The 18,478-nt window shown below is 58.8% G+C and overlaps 8 protein-coding genes across 8 annotated transcripts; 4 read left to right on the top strand and 4 right to left on the bottom strand.

Moving 5' to 3' along the window:
* Positions 1–2,799: 2,799 nt before the first annotated feature.
* Positions 2,800–4,815, top strand: HRG_06017 (AMP-binding enzyme domain-containing protein; the record flags this gene model as incomplete). Its single annotated transcript, XM_044864488.1, has 7 exons — positions 2,800–2,823; positions 2,921–2,945; positions 3,014–3,486; positions 3,569–3,712; positions 3,771–4,190; positions 4,248–4,422; positions 4,481–4,815. 7 exons carry the CDS (start codon positions 2,800–2,802, stop codon positions 4,813–4,815), a joined length of 1,596 nt encoding a protein of 531 aa, XP_044721020.1.
* A 182-nt stretch (positions 4,816–4,997) lies between these two features.
* On the bottom strand, positions 4,998–5,996 carry HRG_06016 (ATP11 protein; the record flags this gene model as incomplete). The annotated part of the gene is made up of 1 exon (XM_044864487.1): positions 4,998–5,996. The coding sequence occupies one exon, from the start codon at positions 5,994–5,996 to the stop codon at positions 4,998–5,000; it is 999 nt and encodes a 332-aa protein (XP_044721019.1).
* A 364-nt stretch (positions 5,997–6,360) lies between these two features.
* On the top strand, positions 6,361–10,226 carry HRG_06015 (dos2-interacting transcription regulator of RNA-Pol-II domain-containing protein; the record flags this gene model as incomplete). The annotated part of the gene is made up of 6 exons (XM_044864486.1): positions 6,361–6,448; positions 6,517–6,645; positions 6,702–6,764; positions 6,821–7,407; positions 7,458–9,158; positions 9,213–10,226. The coding sequence occupies 6 exons, from the start codon at positions 6,361–6,363 to the stop codon at positions 10,224–10,226; spliced, it is 3,582 nt and encodes a 1,193-aa protein (XP_044721018.1).
* A 295-nt stretch (positions 10,227–10,521) lies between these two features.
* On the bottom strand, positions 10,522–11,341 carry HRG_06014 (microsomal signal peptidase 25 kDa subunit (SPC25) domain-containing protein; the record flags this gene model as incomplete). Its single annotated transcript, XM_044864485.1, has 3 exons — positions 10,522–10,872; positions 10,944–11,227; positions 11,302–11,341. The coding sequence occupies 3 exons, from the start codon at positions 11,339–11,341 to the stop codon at positions 10,522–10,524; spliced, it is 675 nt and encodes a 224-aa protein (XP_044721017.1).
* Positions 11,342–11,718: 377 nt separating this feature from the next.
* Positions 11,719–12,735, top strand: HRG_06013 (uncharacterized protein; the record flags this gene model as incomplete). The annotated part of the gene is made up of 4 exons (XM_044864484.1): positions 11,719–11,765; positions 11,891–12,285; positions 12,344–12,505; positions 12,557–12,735. The coding sequence occupies 4 exons, from the start codon at positions 11,719–11,721 to the stop codon at positions 12,733–12,735; spliced, it is 783 nt and encodes a 260-aa protein (XP_044721016.1).
* Positions 12,736–12,819: 84 nt separating this feature from the next.
* On the bottom strand, positions 12,820–13,641 carry HRG_06012 (RNA polymerase III subunit rpc25 domain-containing protein; the record flags this gene model as incomplete). Its single annotated transcript, XM_044864483.1, has 5 exons — positions 12,820–13,042; positions 13,108–13,258; positions 13,310–13,406; positions 13,472–13,570; positions 13,630–13,641. The coding sequence occupies 5 exons, from the start codon at positions 13,639–13,641 to the stop codon at positions 12,820–12,822; spliced, it is 582 nt and encodes a 193-aa protein (XP_044721015.1).
* A 1,093-nt stretch (positions 13,642–14,734) lies between these two features.
* HRG_06011 (nuclear fragile X mental retardation-interacting protein 1 (NUFIP1) domain-containing protein) lies at positions 14,735–16,242 on the top strand (the record flags this gene model as incomplete). Its single annotated transcript, XM_044864482.1, has 3 exons — positions 14,735–15,049; positions 15,163–15,341; positions 15,390–16,242. 3 exons carry the CDS (start codon positions 14,735–14,737, stop codon positions 16,240–16,242), a joined length of 1,347 nt encoding a protein of 448 aa, XP_044721014.1.
* A 657-nt stretch (positions 16,243–16,899) lies between these two features.
* On the bottom strand, positions 16,900–18,069 carry HRG_06010 (SPT2 chromatin protein; the record flags this gene model as incomplete). The annotated part of the gene is made up of 3 exons (XM_044864481.1): positions 16,900–17,651; positions 17,814–17,991; positions 18,064–18,069. 3 exons carry the CDS (start codon positions 18,067–18,069, stop codon positions 16,900–16,902), a joined length of 936 nt encoding a protein of 311 aa, XP_044721013.1.
* Positions 18,070–18,478: the final 409 nt, after the last annotated feature.

Below are 18,478 nucleotides of genomic sequence, written 5' to 3'. Positions count from 1 at the left end.
TCGACTCCCTCATCCCGGGGGGCCGCCACTGAGCCGCTCGGCCGCCGCCAGGATGCCCATCACCTCGCCATGGCGCGCCGTCGACGTCCCGCCCGTCGACATCTGGACAATGTACATGGAGCACCATCCCCGGGACTACCCGTTGATCTTGGTGTGGGGCCACAGCAGCCCAACTAAGTGTCTTCGCCACTTAGTTGGCCCAAAAAATCCGGCACAGCCCAAAAAATCCGGCACAGCAGGGTCCTCAATTTGGGGTGCAAAATCAAGGGAAATTCTACGCTTCGCTTCATGGTGCCGTCAATGCGACTTCAAATAGCTAAAATATACATGTGATCAATAGCTGCGGATCACCTAAAGACGCAAGTAACAACGAAAGTGAAAAAATCACGTCTTTGGGCCTATTTAGGAGCTGCCGCCTTCCAGTCGAAGAGATAGGAAGACCGCGTTTGTGAGTCCAAATAGACGTATTATGTAGTAATTTCGCCTGTTGTGCGTCTCTGAGAGCTATTTTATCCATACCTGTGTTCCTGGAGCGTCTGCTGTATCTTGTTGGACGATCGGGTGCGCGGTCGAGGGCATGGTGTATCGACTACCGCTTCAACCGCTGCTAACGGCGGCGATGAGGGTATATTCTCTTGCGTGTCGAGTAAATTGTCCTCGTCTTCATCGTCGGCGCCATCCTCACTATGTTTGTCAAGATCGAGGCCTGTGAAATAGACGGTATCGTCACTGCCGGGCAACGACGACATATCTGTAAGTGGGCGAGGTCGGGTCGCTGCGCGCGCCCTGACATCTCTGGCGGAGTTATTTCTCTTCGTGGTATCATAGAAAAGGATTCCTTGGATGGCTCTTTGAGCTCCCGCATGAGGGTATCGCAACTTTGCTCCAGAGTGTAGAACTCAACGTCTCGTCCCGTAAACTCTAGCCAGGGCTTAAAGTTCAATGTCTTGACTCTGCCATTGACTAACTGCTTCTTCCCGACTTTATAGTCTTCTCGGATCTTCTGCATCTCTCCACGAACTCGTTTAAGATGCATCCTTATCTCCTGGCGCGTTTGAAGCCGGGTTTGCTTTGCCTGGAGCTCCTCATACTCCCGGGTGATGTCGGCCATGCTGGAGCTCGTGATAAACTCTCCGCGCGGCCTGACAATCTTGCCTCTCTTCATTCGATTCGCATACGCCTGGGTTCGGCTATTCTTATCGCTGACTATGCCCTGGGAATGTGACGCCATCGCGATAGACTCGGTGTTCACTTTCGCAAGAACCCGCAAGTTTTCTCGTGATGGCGAGCTCATGAGGGCCCATACCGTTGCCGGATATCATTGAGGGCATCCGCGGCGACTTGGAAACGCGTCTCCGAGGGTAGGAGCGAGGCGTATGCAGGATTGATCGGCTGCTGTTGTCGTAGCTGCTCGTGGAGGATCTTGGTGATCACCGGCGCTGGGTCGACAGGAAAGAGGCCTGTTTTTCAAATGCCGCCATAATGTTATGCCGCGTGAAGCCAGCCTCATATACGTCCTGAAAAGCTGTGAGGAAGTTGACCCGCGAAAATGATATGTTGCCTTCTGCGAGCGACTTCGAAGCGCTTTCTGATGTGCTGACTTTAGTGGCTGGAATACCCCAACATCAAGCGGCTGCATGAGGTGGGTGGAATGTGGAGGAAAATAGCAATGATGATATCAAACTTGATACAATACTCAGCAAAGTCAAGGGTGGTATGCCCTGTAAAGCCATCCACAACAAGCAATCGGTAGATCTTCTCGTCGTCAGGCCGTTGGTTTGGCGGCGCCTCCACGCGACTCATCCCCATGTTGGGGCGCCGAAGATGCTCGTCACAGCCGAACCACTCTTCCAGCGAATTTCCTGACTGTTTTGCTTGCGCTGACGATGCCCAAGACCAGCAGTTGAAATGCCTTGCCCACTCAAGGTGTATCTCTGCGTTGGAAAAGCCAGTTGGCGACTGGGCAAACCGTACGCCTGTCATGATGTCGATGCCGGCCCAGTTGGTGGTAGGGTAATGTTGGAAAACAAGCCAGGGTGGAAGAGAGTCCCCCACTGCGTTAACTGAGGCAATTACCGTGCAGGATTCTCGGTTTGCTGGGTCTAAAACTCGGGGCCGGGTGCTCTTGACTCTAGTGGTGCGCGTGATGAGAACTTGGATGCGTTCTCGCAGGCACCCAATGCGTATTCCGGCCTCGTCTTCATTCCAGATCTCTGAACTGCCAATACGGTAGCTGGTGATGATTTCTCGAAGCTTTGAGTAGAAAAATTCGACTTCTTCTACCCCGTGGGCTTCAAAGGACTTCCGGGCTCGTTCAACTGCTTTGAGATACGTCTTCGCGATCGCAGGATGACTTCCACGCCAATTGTCAAGCCAACTTGACGAGACCGGGCGGGCATTGGGATCTCGACGCATTCTTATTGCATTTGCAACAGCTTCAAGTTGCTCTCTCGTGGCGGGCATGCCGGTGCGTTCCATCCACTGTACATACGCAACCAGGGCGTCGTCTTCGTCCTCCGTCAGCGCCAATGGACGCCCTGGAGCACGGGAAAAGGGTTTCTTATGAAATTAATGGCTCTCTGTACGGATGAGCTCTTCACATTGTAACGGATGGCCGCATCTCGCACGGAAAGAGGCGTTCTTTTTGGTGTTGTTGAGCGACGAACATCGGCTCTGGGGTCGCGACGAGACGCCAGAACGGCTTTTGCTGCCTCCAGGGTAGCCATGTTATCTGTCATAATGTATTCCGGCAAAAAGATACGTAAATAAAGTCAAGTTGCGCGAGAAAACGCGGTTGAGATGCATAGGGTTGACGTTTTGGAGGTGGGCTGCTGTGCCGGATTTTTTGGGCTGTGCCGGATTTTTTGGGCCAACTAAGTGGCGAAGACACTTAGTTGGGCTGCTGTGGCCCCACACCAAGATCAACGGGTATCCCGATGACCACCGTCCGTCTCCCTCGGTGCCTTGCCGCCCAAGCAGCGCTTACCGCACAGCACGGCTAACGAGCCGGCAGCCCTCTTCATCGACTGCGACACCAAGCGCGCCTGGACCTTTGCCCAGATCAAGGCCGCCTCCGTCGCCTTTGGCCAGGGCCTCAAGCACGCCCTCGGCTGGGCCAAGGGCGACGTGCTGGCCCTGTACGCGCCCAACGACGTCGACACGCCCGTCGTCAACCTCGGCCTGCACTGGGCCGGCGGCGTCGCCACGCCCGCGAACCCGACGTACACGGTCGGCGAGCTCGCCCGCCAGCTCGCCGACTCGGGCGCGCGTGCGCTCGTCACCTGCAAGGCCATGCTCGGCCCCGCGCGCCAGGCCGCCGAGCAGGTCGGCTTGCCGCTGCGCAGCATCCTGCTTCTGGGCGACGCCCGCGACGAGTCGGGCGTCCATCGCCACTGGAAAGACATCTCCGCCGCCGCCGCCCCCGTCGCGCCGCGCAAGACGGCCGTCGATCCCGCGCGCGACCTGGCCTTTCTCGTCTACAGCTCCGTAAGTCGACACGAGTCACACGACAGGCGCCGCACGAGGCGGCCTGGCTCTGGTCCTCGGAATGCTGACGCCCCATGCCCAGGGCACCACGGGCATGCCCAAGGGCGTCATGCTCACGCACCGCAACATCATCGCCAACTCGCAGCAGACGCTCAAGGCCGACACCCGCACCTTCAGCTGGGACCTGGACTGCCAGATCGGCATCCTTCCCTTCTTCCACATCTACGTAAGCCTCCTCGTCCACCGCCTCGCGGCTCCCCGTGCTAAACCACGGCGCCGTCCAGGGCCTCAGCGTCGTCATCAACGCAACCTTCCTCAGCGGCGCCCCCTGCCTCGTCATGCCCAGGTTCGACCTCGAAAAGACATGCCGCCTCGTCCAGGAGCACCAGGTCACCTTCCTCTACGTGCCGCCCCCCATCATCCTGCTGCTGAGCAAGCACCCCGTCGTCGAAAAGTACGACCTCTCGTCCATCCGCTTCATCAACTCGGGCGCCGCACCCCTCAGCCGCGAGCTCGTCCTCAACGTCTGGAAGCGCCTCAAGATCGGCGTCAAGCAGGGCTACGGCCTCTCCGAAACCAGCCCCGTCTCCAATTCCCAGCTCGCCGACGAGTGGTGGCGCTATCAGGGCTCCGTCGGGAGGCTCATGCCTGGCATGGAGGCCAAGGTTGTCGACACCGAGGGCCGGGAGCTGCCCCGGGGAGAGGTATGCGCCTGGACCGTGTTTGACTCTGTCATTGGCCCTGACACTCCTTCTCTCTAGTCTGGCGAGCTGCTCCTCAAGGGCCCCAACGTCTTCCGCGGGTACTGGAAAAAGCCCGAGCTGAACAAGGAGGCCTTTACCGACGACGGCTGGTACCGCACCGGCGACGTTGTCTACGCCTGTCCCAAGGGCCATTTCTACGTCACGGATCGCATCAAGGAGCTCATCAAATACAGTAGGCCACCCTCTTCTCTCGTCATCCACACATCGCCCGCTAACCAAGCCGGCTTCAGAGGGCTTCCAGGTCCCGCCGGCCGAGCTCGAGGACAAGCTCCTCGGCCACAAGGACATCGCCGACGTTGGTGTTGTCGGCGTCTGGGACCCGGAGCGCCACACCGAGATCCCCCGCGCCTACGTCGTCCCCCGGCCCGGCGTGGAGCCGAGCGACGTGCTGGCCCACGACATTATCGCGTGGCTGGTCGAGAGGGTCGCGCCGCCCAAGCGGCTGAGGGGCGGCGTGCGCTTCGTCAAGGAGATCCCCAAGTCGCAGGCCGGCAAGATCCTGCGAAGGGTCCTGCGCGACCAGGCCAAGGAGGAGCAGGACTCAGGGTCGCGGGCCAAGTTGTAAGTTGTTGGCACATGGCGTTGATGGCGCAAGACGAGCATGCCGTGTGCAGTATGTACTTGATAAGCGTTCCCTATCCAATGTCCAATCGCATCAAATCACAGTAAAGGCCGTGTATGGAAAAGTCGTCGTAAGAGATGGCTGTGTTCTGCTTGGCTCTAAGCCTTTAGGCCTCCCATCATCTGTTAGCCCATGCGCTCGGCCTCTTCCAGCAGCTTCTCGACACTAAACCTCGAATCGCCAGCGGAGAACCACTCGAGCAGCTTCCTCCTCTCCTCTACCCTCTCTTTCCTCTCGCCTTGTAGCTCGCCGGCGACGCCGTCCCACGCGCCGTAGAACTTCTGCAGGCAGACGACGAGCCATTCGGCGTGCTCGGGCCGGATCCCGCGACCATCCATGAGCTGCCCCTGCATCAGAACGAGGCCCTTGTCGGCGGCCAGGTCCAGGTGGTGCGTGACGGTCGTATGTGGCTGCGCAAACTCGCCACGCGACTTGTACTCGGCGAGGTGGGTGAAGAGGACGGTGCTGGTGTTGGAGGCGGCGTCAAAGGTCCACTGCAGGAAGTGGATTTCGGCGCCCTGGCTCTCGTGCGGCACGGGCAGGACGAACTGGGGAGATTTGCGGGCGGCGTCTTCCATAGCCTGGTATGTCGAGGCCGGGATGACGGCACAGATCTTCTGGGGCGAGTTGGCGTGCCGCAGCCGCCAGATGACCGTCAGATCTTTCTCGGGCAGCGTGCGGGCCTTGTCGAGGTCGAGGATGTCGCTGAGGGACTTGATGACGGGAGTGTTTCCGGCGTCCCGAGACGCAGACTGTGGGAGGGGGTTGGATGATGACTCGGACGGCGGCGTAGACGGGAGCGGACCGCGGTTCGGTTGCAACACGGGCGTGTTTGGTGCTTGTGGGATCGTGGCGACGGGAAGCTCGACGGCGTCTCGCTTGCGCTGCGCCTCTATCTTTTCGGCATAGGCGCTCTTGAGGCTGTCAACGTCGCCGAGGCCCTCTCGCCTGGCCTTTTCCTCGAGCTTGGCGCGGTACTTGTCGAGGATGGCCGAGGGCTGCTGCGTCGTGGCGAGGAAGCGGACGTCGTGGACGCGAGCCCAGCGCCGCTGCTGGAAGACACATCGGGCGTGGTGCAGCGGGCAGGACGCCAGGTGGCGGAGAGCGGGTATTCGAGTCGCCATGGCTTGTTGCGCGAAGCAATGGCTTGGGATCGTGGGGATGAAGCTGGAAGCCGCTGATGATGCACAAGAACTGAGCGCTTGGACGGGTGACCGGTTGCATGATAAGGTAGCGCTAATGTATCCGCCATCTTCATATCCGCTTTTGATTGGTCAAGGCTGCTAGCAGCTACAGTGTCGAGGCGGAAAGGTACATGAAAAAGTTCATCCATTCCGTCATTGCTCTCTGTGGTGGGGCCGAGAGAACCTGAAAGACTTCATTGACGAACAACCCCACCAAAGCCCACCTCGGTCCATCATCACTCACTCCTTGCGATTCAACCTCACTCGCGATATCATACTTGGCCGATTGTTTGGTCGGGCGGCCATGGCCGACTTTCGGCAGCTTGCCCTCGAATTCGTTCTCGAAGATGACGAGACCAGGCTGGCCAGCATCGCCCAGAGGGCCGCATCAGGTTCGTCTTCCTTCAATGAAAGCGCTGCAACATACCCGAAGACGCGCGAGGCAGCTGACTCGGCGCAGAGATCGAGACTGCCACGGCCAACACGAACCCCGTGGCCCGCTGGGTCGAGGCCGTACAGCCATGGATGCCGGGTAGCAACGATGACGAGGCCATGCAAGAGACGCCGGATTGGACATCGCGAGCAAAGGGTACGACCCCGTCGCCTCGCCGTCTCCAGTGTGCCGCCCTTCTGACAACTCCACAGCTCTCGAGTTCCTGTCTCGAACTTTGGCTGTCCTAAACCAACAGGTTCTCAAGCCGAGCCAGGGTAGGCCAGCCATACATAGCCAGCATCGTCGAACTCGCTTCTGACCCAACCTGCAGTCAAGCTTCTCGTCGCCTTCTTCGGCGCCATGTTTGACGTCGACCACAAGGCCGGCATCATGGCATCTGCCACGGCCCTATCCCGCATCATCACCATGAAATCCTTCCAGCCCCCGAGTGGCCGCGACATCATCCAAAAGGTGTGCGCCCTCAACGATGATTTTGCGCGCCAAGTTGCCAAAACCCGCCTCGCAGTCTACGAGCTGCTGCGCTCCCTCATCGCCAATGCCGCCGTTGCCAGTGACTTGCAGCATCACGAGGGTCCGCCTTCAGCCTTCATGCATAACTTGCTGCAACTCTGTCAGAGCGAGAGAGACCCCGATTGCCTCATGGTGTGGTTCGACATCCTGCGCTTCTTCTCCGCCGAATACCCTTCTTCACACGATATTCTGGAACAAGTGTACGGGGCCTTCAAGGCCTACTTCCCAATCACCCTGCCTCGCACATCTCAGAGTGGCTTGACGCCCGAACAACTCAAGATCCAGCTGCGGAAATGCTTCTCATCCAACGGTCGCCTTGCCACTCTGGCTTTGCCTTTTCTGCTGGGGAAGCTGGATCAAGGAGATGGCGTTACTGTCAATGTCAAGGTATGCACTCACAAGCCTACATCAAGCCTTCACATCCTTACCGCCGCCAGCTCGATGTCCTCCGTACCATCAGAGCCTGTGTCGACGAGTACACACACCCCGAGCAGTCCGTCACGCCCTACTTCAACAGAATTTGGACCAGCCTCAAGTACGAGGTGCGCAACGGCGAGGTCGAAGACACCATCTGGGCCACCCTGGAGGTGCTGAAAACTGTCGCAACGAGGCTCAAGGGCGACGAGCTGCGTGACTTCACCTTGACGGTCACGCGCGAGTGCGTCAGCGATTTATCCAGTCAAATGCACTGCACGGCTGCCGGCCGCTTGCTCATCAGTGTCCTGAGTGCCAATGCCTGCGCCTTTGTCCTCATGGTTTCTCCGGCATTGACGCACATCAAGGAGAACCTCCGACATCCAAAGTCCCCGATGCACAGTGAGGATCTGCTCAAGATTCTTCGCATCATTCTTGAGACACGAATCCTCCTCGCAGAAACGCAAATCGCGGACCAGGAGAGGGGAGATTTCGCCGCCACTGATTCCGCTTTCCAAACGCTGTATGCAGATATTTATCGAGGTCCGCTCCAAATGGGAAGCCGACTGGATGCCTCCTACGATGACATCAGATTGGCAACAGAGGCCGTCCAAGGGGCAGGGGCCTTGGTGTGCCAGCAGGTAGTGAGACCGTTCGATGCTGATATTGTGCAGACTCCGTCGAATACCGGGTTGCTGTTAGCAGAGGGTACACGCGCGGAGGTTTGCGAAACCTTGTTCTCCATTGCAGCTCGAGCTTGGCATGAGGAGGCACGGAAAGATGGATCCGACGACCTTATCAACGAGACCATCAAGGCGTTGCGACGGGCAGTCGAAGCCTACCCTTCAGGGTTCCACCCCCTCCTGGAGCGAGGTGTAGCCATCATTCGCGAAAGCTACGCCAACGCGATTCCGGAATCCGTTGATACCATACAAAGAGTGTCCTCGGTCCTTGCCTTTGTTGGGTGCTCGAGCCTGCGCCCATCCTTGACCAACGGAATGCGGTGCTTTCTTGCTCTCAGCTGTGCGCTGACTAGGGAGCTCTTGATGTCCATGGATGAAAAGATGGATCCCAGCGTCTGGTGTGTCTTGGCCGCCGGCGTCCTCTCAACCGTGCACTACTTTAATGATGCGTGTCAGGACGCGGGCTTGCAAGACTCTGCTCAGGAACTATTTCCTGACCACGACCAACATCAATGGCTTCCTAACATTCTCGAAAAGTATCCCATCTTAAATTCGATAGGGGCTACTACCGGTGCAGCAGCTACGTCCGACTATGACGGCTTGGTGATTCCCGAGTTTAACACCGTCTCTGAACTTCGAGGCGACTTCTTGCTCGTTGGTCTCTTCCTGGCTCGCCAGCTTTACCGCAGAGCCACAAAATCTGTCGGTGACGAGTCGCGAAACGGGACCAAGGCTCTTGGCCTCAGCGACGACTTCACTGGCGCTGGCCAGGAAGCAGAATATCGCTATCTTTGCCTGATATCTGGCCTTGCTAGCTTCGTTGTGGGAGAGATGAATCGATCTGGGACATCTTTGCAGTTGGAAGCGTTTTTCCTTAGCCTGTTTCGCGACGACCTGATCTCTCTCCCCTCTGCAGCGTCAGCAGAAGTCTCGCAAAACACTCAGGACCAAGGCTCATGGAGCTGGCTGGCTCTTGGCCCACTGAATGTGCTCTCCTTTGGCATTCTGAAGTCGTTGCTTCCATCAGGTGTCCTCCGACTTGTAAGTGCCAGTCTCGTCAAACCTAGGAGTGACGCAGCTGACAAGGTGATGCAGTATGGCAGGGGTGTTGCCCAGCAGATCTTGATAGACGGCACTTCGCCCATGTCCAGCCATGGTGATGCTGCCCGATTGCCTGTGACGCGAGCCATTCTGGCTATCCTAGCAAACAAGTATGAGCTTGAAAAGCTGGACGAGTTGATGGCGACGATTGAGCAGCACCTCAGGAACGCCCTGGAACAAGCCACCAAGGGGACCGCCCCCGAGGACCGACGCCGAGGACTGGATCAAGCAATGGCCATCTTCACCCTCGCGGGCGGCCTGCTGCGGCGGTGCACCGGCAAACAGACTCGAGGGCTGCTGCGGTTACTTCTCCAAGCCCCCGACGACCCTGTAGCCGGTCATTTCCTTGGGCGAGGCCTGGAAGTGATTGCCGCACCACAGCCTTTTGTCACCGATAGCATCGGGTCGGTGCAGAAGCCGCTGTGGATGCAAAAGGTCTATGTCGATCTCGTCAAGCCCATGATTGGTACCGCCGTTGGTGCCTCGACCGAGACGCACAGCCCTCTAGTCAAGACCAACTTTGGCGTCGCCGTGCTCCTAATAGTCAAGCACATGAGATTCGCCATCTACGAGGAGGACTCGAGCGCCATTTTACGCATCGCCATCTCCGCCGCCCAAAACCTAGGCAGTGGCCCCGACGCGAAAGCTGCACTAGAGGTCGTCAAGAACATTCTCGTCGAGGCCCCTGACACGGTGCAGGACCACCTCGGAAGCCTCGTCAAGATATGCACCGGCCTGTTCTCAAACGCGCCCGCCTCGACGCCGCGCCGCCCAGAGTGGCTGCCGCAGGACTATGCCGCTGCGTCGGATGATGCCGAGGTCCGGGCTAGCTGCGGCAGGCTTGCCCTTGAGATTGTGGGCGGGCTGCCGCGAATGTTCGAGACGAGGCATCTCTTGGCATACGCGCCACAGGTGCAGCGGGAGCTTGCTGCCGCCTGTGGACATGGGTCCCGTGATGTGAGGAAGATTGCGAGGTTGGCTCGGGCGGCGTGGTCGGAGTTGAGGTAGCGCGTGTGCGAGCGAAGTGACATATGGATGACGTGGCTCGAGTTGCTGGCCGACGCCAGGGGCTACGACAGCAGCAATCACGGCATATAGACTAGATTATTGGACCGTCCGAGGCGGAGGATCGGTTTCTTAGATTGCATTTCGTCTGGTCAGATACGAAGCTCCTCGTAGCATTATGGAGGTCGGAATCCATGGTATGCAAGACCAGTGTTCCCTTGCCAGCTAAGTCGCCATAGATGCCGAGTATGTGCAACCCCATCAACTGCTCTTCCTCTTGTGCATGCCCCTCTCCCCTTTAAGCCTTGCGCCTCTTGCCGCCCTTCTTGTTCGCAGCCTCGGCAGCCGTCGAGCTCCCCTGCTCCTCCTTGGCATTGGCGGCCAGGACGGCATCGAGCACATCCGGGTCCGTGTCCAACATCTCCTGGGAGGCGAGCTTAACGCGCTTGGGATCCTGCTTACCGACGACGGGAATGGACGAGGCGAGGGCCTCCTGGAAGGGCTGGGGGACGAAGCGGCCCGTCTCATCAAAGAAGGAGGCAAAGGGCTTGGAGAGCTTAATTACCCGGGGCTCGGCACCCTTGGCCTCGACGGACACGGTGAGTCGGTAGGTTGGGTCGTTTTTCTTCGTGGCGCTGGCGACGGTGAGCTGTTGACATGACGGAAACGGGCTGTCAGCCATCTTCCACAGTCAATGCAAGTGGGAAAGCAGAGAGGCACCTTTTCGCCCGACGGCGCAGTGCCTTGGTAGACGGCGCCCTTTTCCACGTCGGAGATCCAGTACGTCAGGGCGCCGTTGAGCATGGTGTAGAGGCCGACGGCAATGGCCGTGTACTGCTTGGTGGGTTCGAAGCCGAAGCGGTAGTCCCAGAGGAAGCAGGCGGCGGCGAGGACAAAGGCGGTGTAGCCAAGGGCGAGGCGCACGTCGGTCAGGAAGTGCGACTGGCGGAACTTGAGCGAGTTGAGGTAGTTGGGGATGGCATCGTCGGCCGTGTTCTTGAGGTCTGGTGCAGCACACGGCACGTTAGCGTCTTTGACGCCGTTGAGGTCCGAAGAGAGGAAGAGGAAAAGAACTTACCGGCGAGGTTGTAGACGCTGACCTTTTCGGAGCTCGCCATGGCTGCTGCTGCTGCTGCTGCTGCTGCTGCTTTGCGCGTCGTCGTGGAAGCTTTGGGCGATGCAGGCCAAGTGTCCTGAGTCCTGACGCTGGCGGCGGTTCAACTGAGCGCTGAGGACAAGTTGCTCCCGTGCCATTGCCGATAAGGTACTTCTGGGTACGAGGTGCTTGGGCATACTTGCGTCATTTTCTTGGTTGATTCGAAGTACATGTACTCGCATCTAGCGACACTCCACAATTCACTACGGCCGCGGCAGAATCCGAGCTCCGGGGACCCTCGACCTTTCACCTCCAAAAGCCCCAAACCACCATCGCGGGCATCTCGACATTGCCAAATAATCACCCGCGCCCCGCCGCCGGCCGCCCACCTCCCTCACGATGGCCCAAGTCCCCGTCCAGACCCTTCACCGGGACCCCCAGTTATTGTGCGTTGAGGCCCCCCCCTCCTTGAGCTCTGCCGTCGTCTGCCCGCCGCACGGCTTCAACGTGCCCGAGTCGACGCGAGCCGAGCTGCTGCAATGTCGAACCAGGACCTAACAATCCTTCTCAGTTACTGGATTCTCATCCCCATCACCGTCGTCATGGTCCTCACCGGCGTCCTCCGTCACTATGCCTCGGTCCTCATGGCCACGGCGCCCAAGAAGCTCGACGCAAAGGCCCTCCGCGAGCAGCGCGCCCTGTCCCGCGGCGTCGCCCTGCGCTCAAACTATCACGTCATCTCGCAGCGCGCCTTCGAGTCGCGTCGCGAGACCCTCATCGCCGGGTACGAGTCGGGCGCCTTCCTCAAGGAGCCCGAGCGCAAGGGCCAGCCGCCCGCCAACCCGCTCACCGACCCGAGCCAGATGGACGGCATGATGGGCATGATGAAGAACAACATGGCCATGATCATCCCCAACACCCTCATCATGAGCTGGATCAATGCCTTTTTCAGCGGATACGTCATCAGTCCGTCCCTCGTCTGTGTTTTGCAAGAGGCCTCTCGCTAACGCGCGCGCGCCCTCAGTGAAACTCCCCTTCCCCATCACCATCAAGTTCAAGAGCATGCTGCAGGCGGGCGTGCAGACGAAGGACATGGATCCGCGGTGGATGTCGAGCATTAGCTGGTACTTTCTCTGCATCTTTGGCCTCCAGTTCGTCTACGTCTTTCTGCTCGGAAGTGACAATGGTGAGTGCTCCTCGCCCGCTTTGCGCGCGGGAGAAGCTGACCGCATGGTAGCCGCCAGCCAAATGGCCCAGCAGATGGCCCAGCAGCAGATGCCCATGGGCCCTATGGGTGGCCCAGGGCAGGACCCCGACAAGCAGTTCAAGACCGAGGCCGAGAATCTCGATGTTGTGGAGCACTACTCGGTTCTGGATGGCGTCGAGGAGCGTCTCCTCGAGGGTATCACGTCGTAGATTCATAAACGGAGCATGCAGCTAAATAGAGGGGTACAGAAGATATGGGTTGCATCGGCTTTCCAAAAAGAAAACAACCCCGTGTTATGCGCCATCCCACCAGAGACACACGCCAAGCCCTTCGTTGGCCATGCTGCCCTTGATCCGGTACGGCGTTTTGGCCGGCGCATCCTCTGCCTGCAATGGACCTGCCGGTGTCTGGTCATGCCATTCTTCCTCGATGACTTGGAAGCGGACCATCTCGTGGATATCGTAGAACAGCCGTTGGTCGTCCAAGTTCCAGATCCAAAGTTGCTCGCTGTGGTTACTATCCGGCACGAGTGGCGTCAGCATGTCACTCTGGCAGTAGGTCCAGGCTGCGAGGGCACTCACTACTCGGCTCCCTCGGGCAGCTCCTCATACGGGACAAAAATGTCGTCGAAAAAGTCTGTCCTCAGGTTGATGCCCGCAGGCGTAGAGCTTCGTATCCTTCCCAGCATCACCTCGCCTTTGAAGGGACGAAAGACTACCATGCGGAATTCGGCTGCGCAAATGTGAGCGAGGACATAGTGACGAGAAGAGGTCTCGGCCGTACCATTGACGTTGACGAGGCCTGTTCCATGGCCTATGAGACCCTCGGACGACCACAACAGGTCATAGAGGCATATGCAAAGCCCGATTTTCTGAATGACCTGTCCCGACACAGAGTTTTAGTCGAGCTGACAAAGAGACCTGGGGCAGCAACGGCGGTCCCGACCTTATTGGAATACTTGGCGTTGATGTTGTCCTCGATGGCGACGATGCTGTGCTTGGAGAAGTCCTCGGGGGCAATCTGCACCAGATCCGAGATCTTTGTCTGCAAGTGGTGGACAGGTCAGCGACGAGGGGATGGCGAGCGAGGCTTCGTCGACGTACTAGGATAAACATTTTTTTCGTGTTGGGCTCGCAGTGACTGAGCTAGCTAGGCTCTGGATGCACCAGCGTATCGCGTCCAGACGAGAGCTACCGTCGAGAGGATTTCATGTCGAAACGAGTTGCCGTTGAGTGGTGTGAGTGGTGCATGGAGTAGACGAAAAGCGTCTTTTGCAGTGCCATCGTCTCCAAGAGCGAGACTCATGGCTCCAGTGGCGCCGAAATAGAGGCACTGCTCTCGATTTTGCCGGCCATGACGGGCTCTCACCGCCTTCTGTTTTCTGCCCCACTACCCACCGCCTTCCCCCTCTGTCCTATTTCTGCACCACCGACGCCAAACCATCGTCGCGACCTTTCTCTCCCAACCAACCATCGTCCTCATTTCCTGGGACCACCCTCTGTCTCCCGTCTCTGTCAACCGTCACACACCCGTCACGCTCTCGCTTACCAGTTCTCTCTGTCACGGTCTGTTTGTCGCCCCCTCAACGCACGCCAACCAGCTTCTTGCCAAGGCTTTCCGCATCTGTTTTCGACCTGTTCATTCGACGCCTTTTTCACTCCTCGTTTTTTTTACGCTCCCGCTTCCCTGCTCGCCGTGGCTGCGGACAAGTGTTCTTCTGCCAAAATCTACCAGCGAGCTAAAGCCTTACAGAAGCCATGGCTGGCTACGGCTACGCCCCCCCCCCGCCGCCGCCTCCACTGGCCGCCAGTCATCCCACCTACGCCCAGCCGCACGCGTCCTATCCGCATCACGGACATTCTCGTGGCGGAGGAGCTTCTGGCGGCCGCGGTCGGGGTGGTTCGCACGGCCGTGGTCGAGGCGATTACCACGCTGCTTCTACTCCTCAAGTTCATTACGAATACGCTGCCCAGCCGTATCCGCCTCACAACTCGCCTCCTTACTCGGCCTCGCATCCTCCTGCCGTCGCGTATTCGCCTCATCCGCAACAATGGGTACCTGAGCACGGTCACGTACCGCATGCCCCGAACGCGCACCCTCATGCACCTGCGCCCATCTCTTCCTCCAACTACCATCCCAACTACGCGCCGCAGGCATACCCCCCTTCCCAGTACGCTCAACAGCCTTCCTACGGCCCGCCTCAGCAGTATGGGAATCCCTACCAGGGCCCCCCGCAGCCGCCGGCACCTCAGCATTGGACTCATCACGGCTCGCCGCAGCAGGGACACTATGCCAACGGCAGAGGCCGCGGAGGCTACAACGACCGCTCTGGATCCAAGCCTCCTCACGGGGGAGGTCCTGCTCGCCAAGGATACGAGCATGAGCCAGTGGCTCCAGTCGGAGGAAGCTTTGGCCAGCCGTTTCATCATGATCCGCGCCCTCCACACTACCCTCCTGCGCAGTATCCCTACCCCGGACCGCCGCCTCCTCCTCCCGCGCCTGTCCACCAGGAAGGCCACCATGGTCAGTATCATCGTCGTGGCCGAGGCGGTGGGCATAGGGACGGAGGGCGTGGACGGGGCGGTTACCACAGTAACAACAACCATTATCACCATGGCGGAGACAGGGCTCGTCAGCACCAGCGCCAGGGTCCCACAGCCGATAAACAGACTAAGATAGAGTCTCCATCTATTGGCAGGAAGAAGAAACGTAAGACGAACACGCTGGGTTTGACGCCTGGCATGGACTCCGAATCGGAAGATGACGAAGGGGAAGAGAAAGCTCTCGTTGATCTCATCGGCTCTGAAACTCTGCAGTAAGTCCTGGTTGCTGGCCCTTGTTTCCGCGCTTCTACTAACTCTAGTGTCAGGATTACCGATATTGCTGCCTTTTTGACCGAGCGGCGGAAGAACTATCCCACCAAGGCGCGCATCGAGGCCAAGAAAGCTGCCGAGCTGGCACGAAGAGACGAGGACAAGGCTGCCTCGCTAGAGAAACAGGCCGACAGACTTCGGAGACAGCTTCGCAAAGTCGAGTCTTCCATCAAGCGAAAGCGCGAGCAGGGAGACGAAGGTGACGAGATGAGAGATTCCTCCGAAGGCGAGTCAGAAGATGAGAGGCCCGAAGTCATGTCTTCTCGTCCTGATGCCGCCACGCCGCCTCCTCCCGCCCAAAAGGCCGATGTGACGAGGCACTGCAAATACTATTCCACTGGTGGTACTTGCGGCAAGAAGGGCAAGTGCCGCTTCGTCCATGACCCGGAAGCTCGAGAGGCGGCAATGAAGGAGCGTGAAGCCAACGATGGTCGCATGACGATTCAGCAACGTCTGACTCTCAACGACAAGGAACAGGAGGACTTGACAGTACTCCAGTCCATCCAGTATCTTCGCGAAAAGGGCGTGATGATGTCGGCTCCCGCCTCTCACGCGAACCACTACCAAGCCGTGGAATCAAAGGACCGACACCGAAGCATGGACGTTGACATGGAGGATCCACGGCCTGCACCGACGTCCAGTCTTTTGCCTGCTCCCCCCGCCTCGTTGCCGGACCCGCCCATTAAGAGGGAGGCCGGCTCGGCACGTCGGAACCCGCCGCCCTCTGTCATTCCGACTGCTAATAGTGTCAGCAGTCAGGGACTAGAGCACTACCAGGGTTGGCTGCTGCAGCCGTATGGAAGCACCAACGGCAAGCAGTCTATGAGTGATGATCTGCCTTGAGGAGGGAGCGAGGAGCCGAAACCAGAAGATTTTATGACTCGCGTCCGCGATGGTCCTTCGTCCGTTTCCCTGTTCTTTGCAGCACTGGCCGAATGCAACTGAGCAATCTATGCTAACTGATTCGAAGTGGCCTGAGTAGCAAGCGCGGCTATCTCTTCTCTTTGCTTTTTGATCTCGGGCCTCTTGATGCGCAACACATTTGGAAGGCTTGCCTATTGCGGACAGGGACGGCGTGGCGAATGGCGTTTAATTAGCAGGTGCAGTACAGGCACAGGACAAACGGGAGAGTCAAGTGGGACGTTTACGGTGTGGCCTAGATTCGGTTTAATTCTCAGTCGCTATTCTAGTCTCATATCGAGCTAAGCTCGCTGTCATGCTTGTTGTCTTCGTAAATCCCTGTCTTCCGTCGCCCGTCGTAACTAAATAGCCATCCGACACGAGACTGGCGGCTAAAGGAAATATCATTCTTACTAGTGAAGAGAAGGGACGAAATCAAAAAAAAAAAAAGAAAGAAACTCCGTCGCTGATGACACTGAAGAAGGGGGGGGAAGGGGTTCGCGTCGCGATGAGAGCTGTCTAAAAACGCCGTGGCCACGTCGACGCGAGATGGCGGGGAACTCGAATTCTGAATGAGAAATAACACCCACCGTTGGCTGATCAGCGTCGGTTGCCGGCACGGAGGGCCTCGAGAGCCCTGCGCTTCCTATCCTCCTTGGCGGCCTTGAGGCTCTTCTCGAGGCGCTCCTGCTCAATATCCTCCCTGCGGGCGAGGTGTTCGGCTCGCTTCTCTTCCACGTCGAGCTCGTCCATGCCGGCCTCCATGTCCGAGGAGCCATCTGAGGCGTAGCCGTACTGCGGGCCGCCCTCGTCTTCCTCGTCGTCGTACTCGATGAAGTCGTCCATGTCCTCGTCGTAGTCGTCTTCGAGGCGGGACCGCTTGGAGGAGCCGCGCCGGGCCATGGGCGCGTTGAGGAGTGCGCCGCCGCGAGGGGCGTCCTTGATCTTGACGGGGTTCCCGGGCTTGGGTCGAGCGGTGCCGGCGTAGCCAGTGGTGGCTTGGGCGGCCTTCTTGAACTTCTTTTCGGCGGTCTCGAGTTCGGCGGCTCGCTTGTTCGCGCCGGCTTTGGATCGAGGTGCTTGCGCCCCCTGGACATCTTTCCTCAGCGAGCCGTTTCCGTTGGCGCTGCCCTGCGGAACCGGTTTCGAGGTCCCCTTGTAACCCGAGGCACCCTTGCCTTTGGCTGGCGCGGCCGGTTTGCTCTCATCCTTGCCTTTAACCGCACCCTTCTCGACCTTCTTGTGCTGAATCTTGCCCACCTGGCCCATGACGGCCTGTGCTCGTTGACCCCGGGCCAGGATCTCAGCAAACGAGCCCTTCTTGGGTGGTGCTCTTGATATGGGAGAAGGTGCTGTTGGGGTAGATTGCGGACGCCCGGTGACGGCGGGCTTGGAAAGTCTGAGCAGGGCGGACGGGGGCTTAGCGGAGGAAGCGGAACCAGATTTGGCGCCATTGCCAGTCATGGGACGCTGGGCCTGAGGCAGCCTCTCGCTTGTGACTCGTGGTTGCTGACTCGAAGTCGGGAGAAGGGGAAACTGGCGAGAAGCCTTAGAGGCGTCTTGGCGCAAGTCATTGTCGGGCTTCCGTTTGGCCGGTATCGAATTTGCTCGGGGCAGATTAGGTCGATCCGGGACGGACGGCGAGCCGACGTTGGACTTGCCGCCGCTGATCTGGTCTAAAAGGTCTCCGATCTGCAAGCATGTCGTTGTTGGTTAGGCTGCGGTCATCGGTAATAGTGGAGGCCGTCGATGTCGAAAACATACCGGCATGGTGGCGGCGCTACCCGAGCGAAGGCGCAACGACGGGCCAGGCGAGAGTGGGCGGATGCAGTTGATTAAAGCACAAAGGCAGGCTGCGAGAATCCCAGATCCCTCTCCTCACCGCAAGAGGCAAGCTTCAGCTCAAGGGGAAGCCCCTCATAAAAGTTGTGGACAAGGTGACCTTTTGGGTTTCTTGAAGTTGATCCCCATGCGAGGGGCGGAAGGGGGAGCCGAGTTATCGGCACCTGATGGCGAGACGGCGATGCGGAAGGAAGAAGACGACACTCGAGTCTCGATGCAGGGCAACCTGGCGAAGCGCTCGGTGCGTCGGACGAACAAAGGCTGGATGGCTGGGTGTTGCCTGAGCGGCGAAGAAAAAATGCGTCCAGGTAACCCAAGGCAGAGGCCGGGTCACGTG

Source organism: Hirsutella rhossiliensis, assembly GCF_020360975.1.
Source record: "Hirsutella rhossiliensis strain HR02 chromosome Unknown scaffold00005, whole genome shotgun sequence".
Taxonomy (NCBI): Eukaryota; Fungi; Ascomycota; class Sordariomycetes; order Hypocreales; family Ophiocordycipitaceae; genus Hirsutella; species Hirsutella rhossiliensis.
The sequence above is the reverse complement of the archived record's forward strand: the minus strand, read 5'-3'. Positions and strand labels throughout refer to the sequence as shown.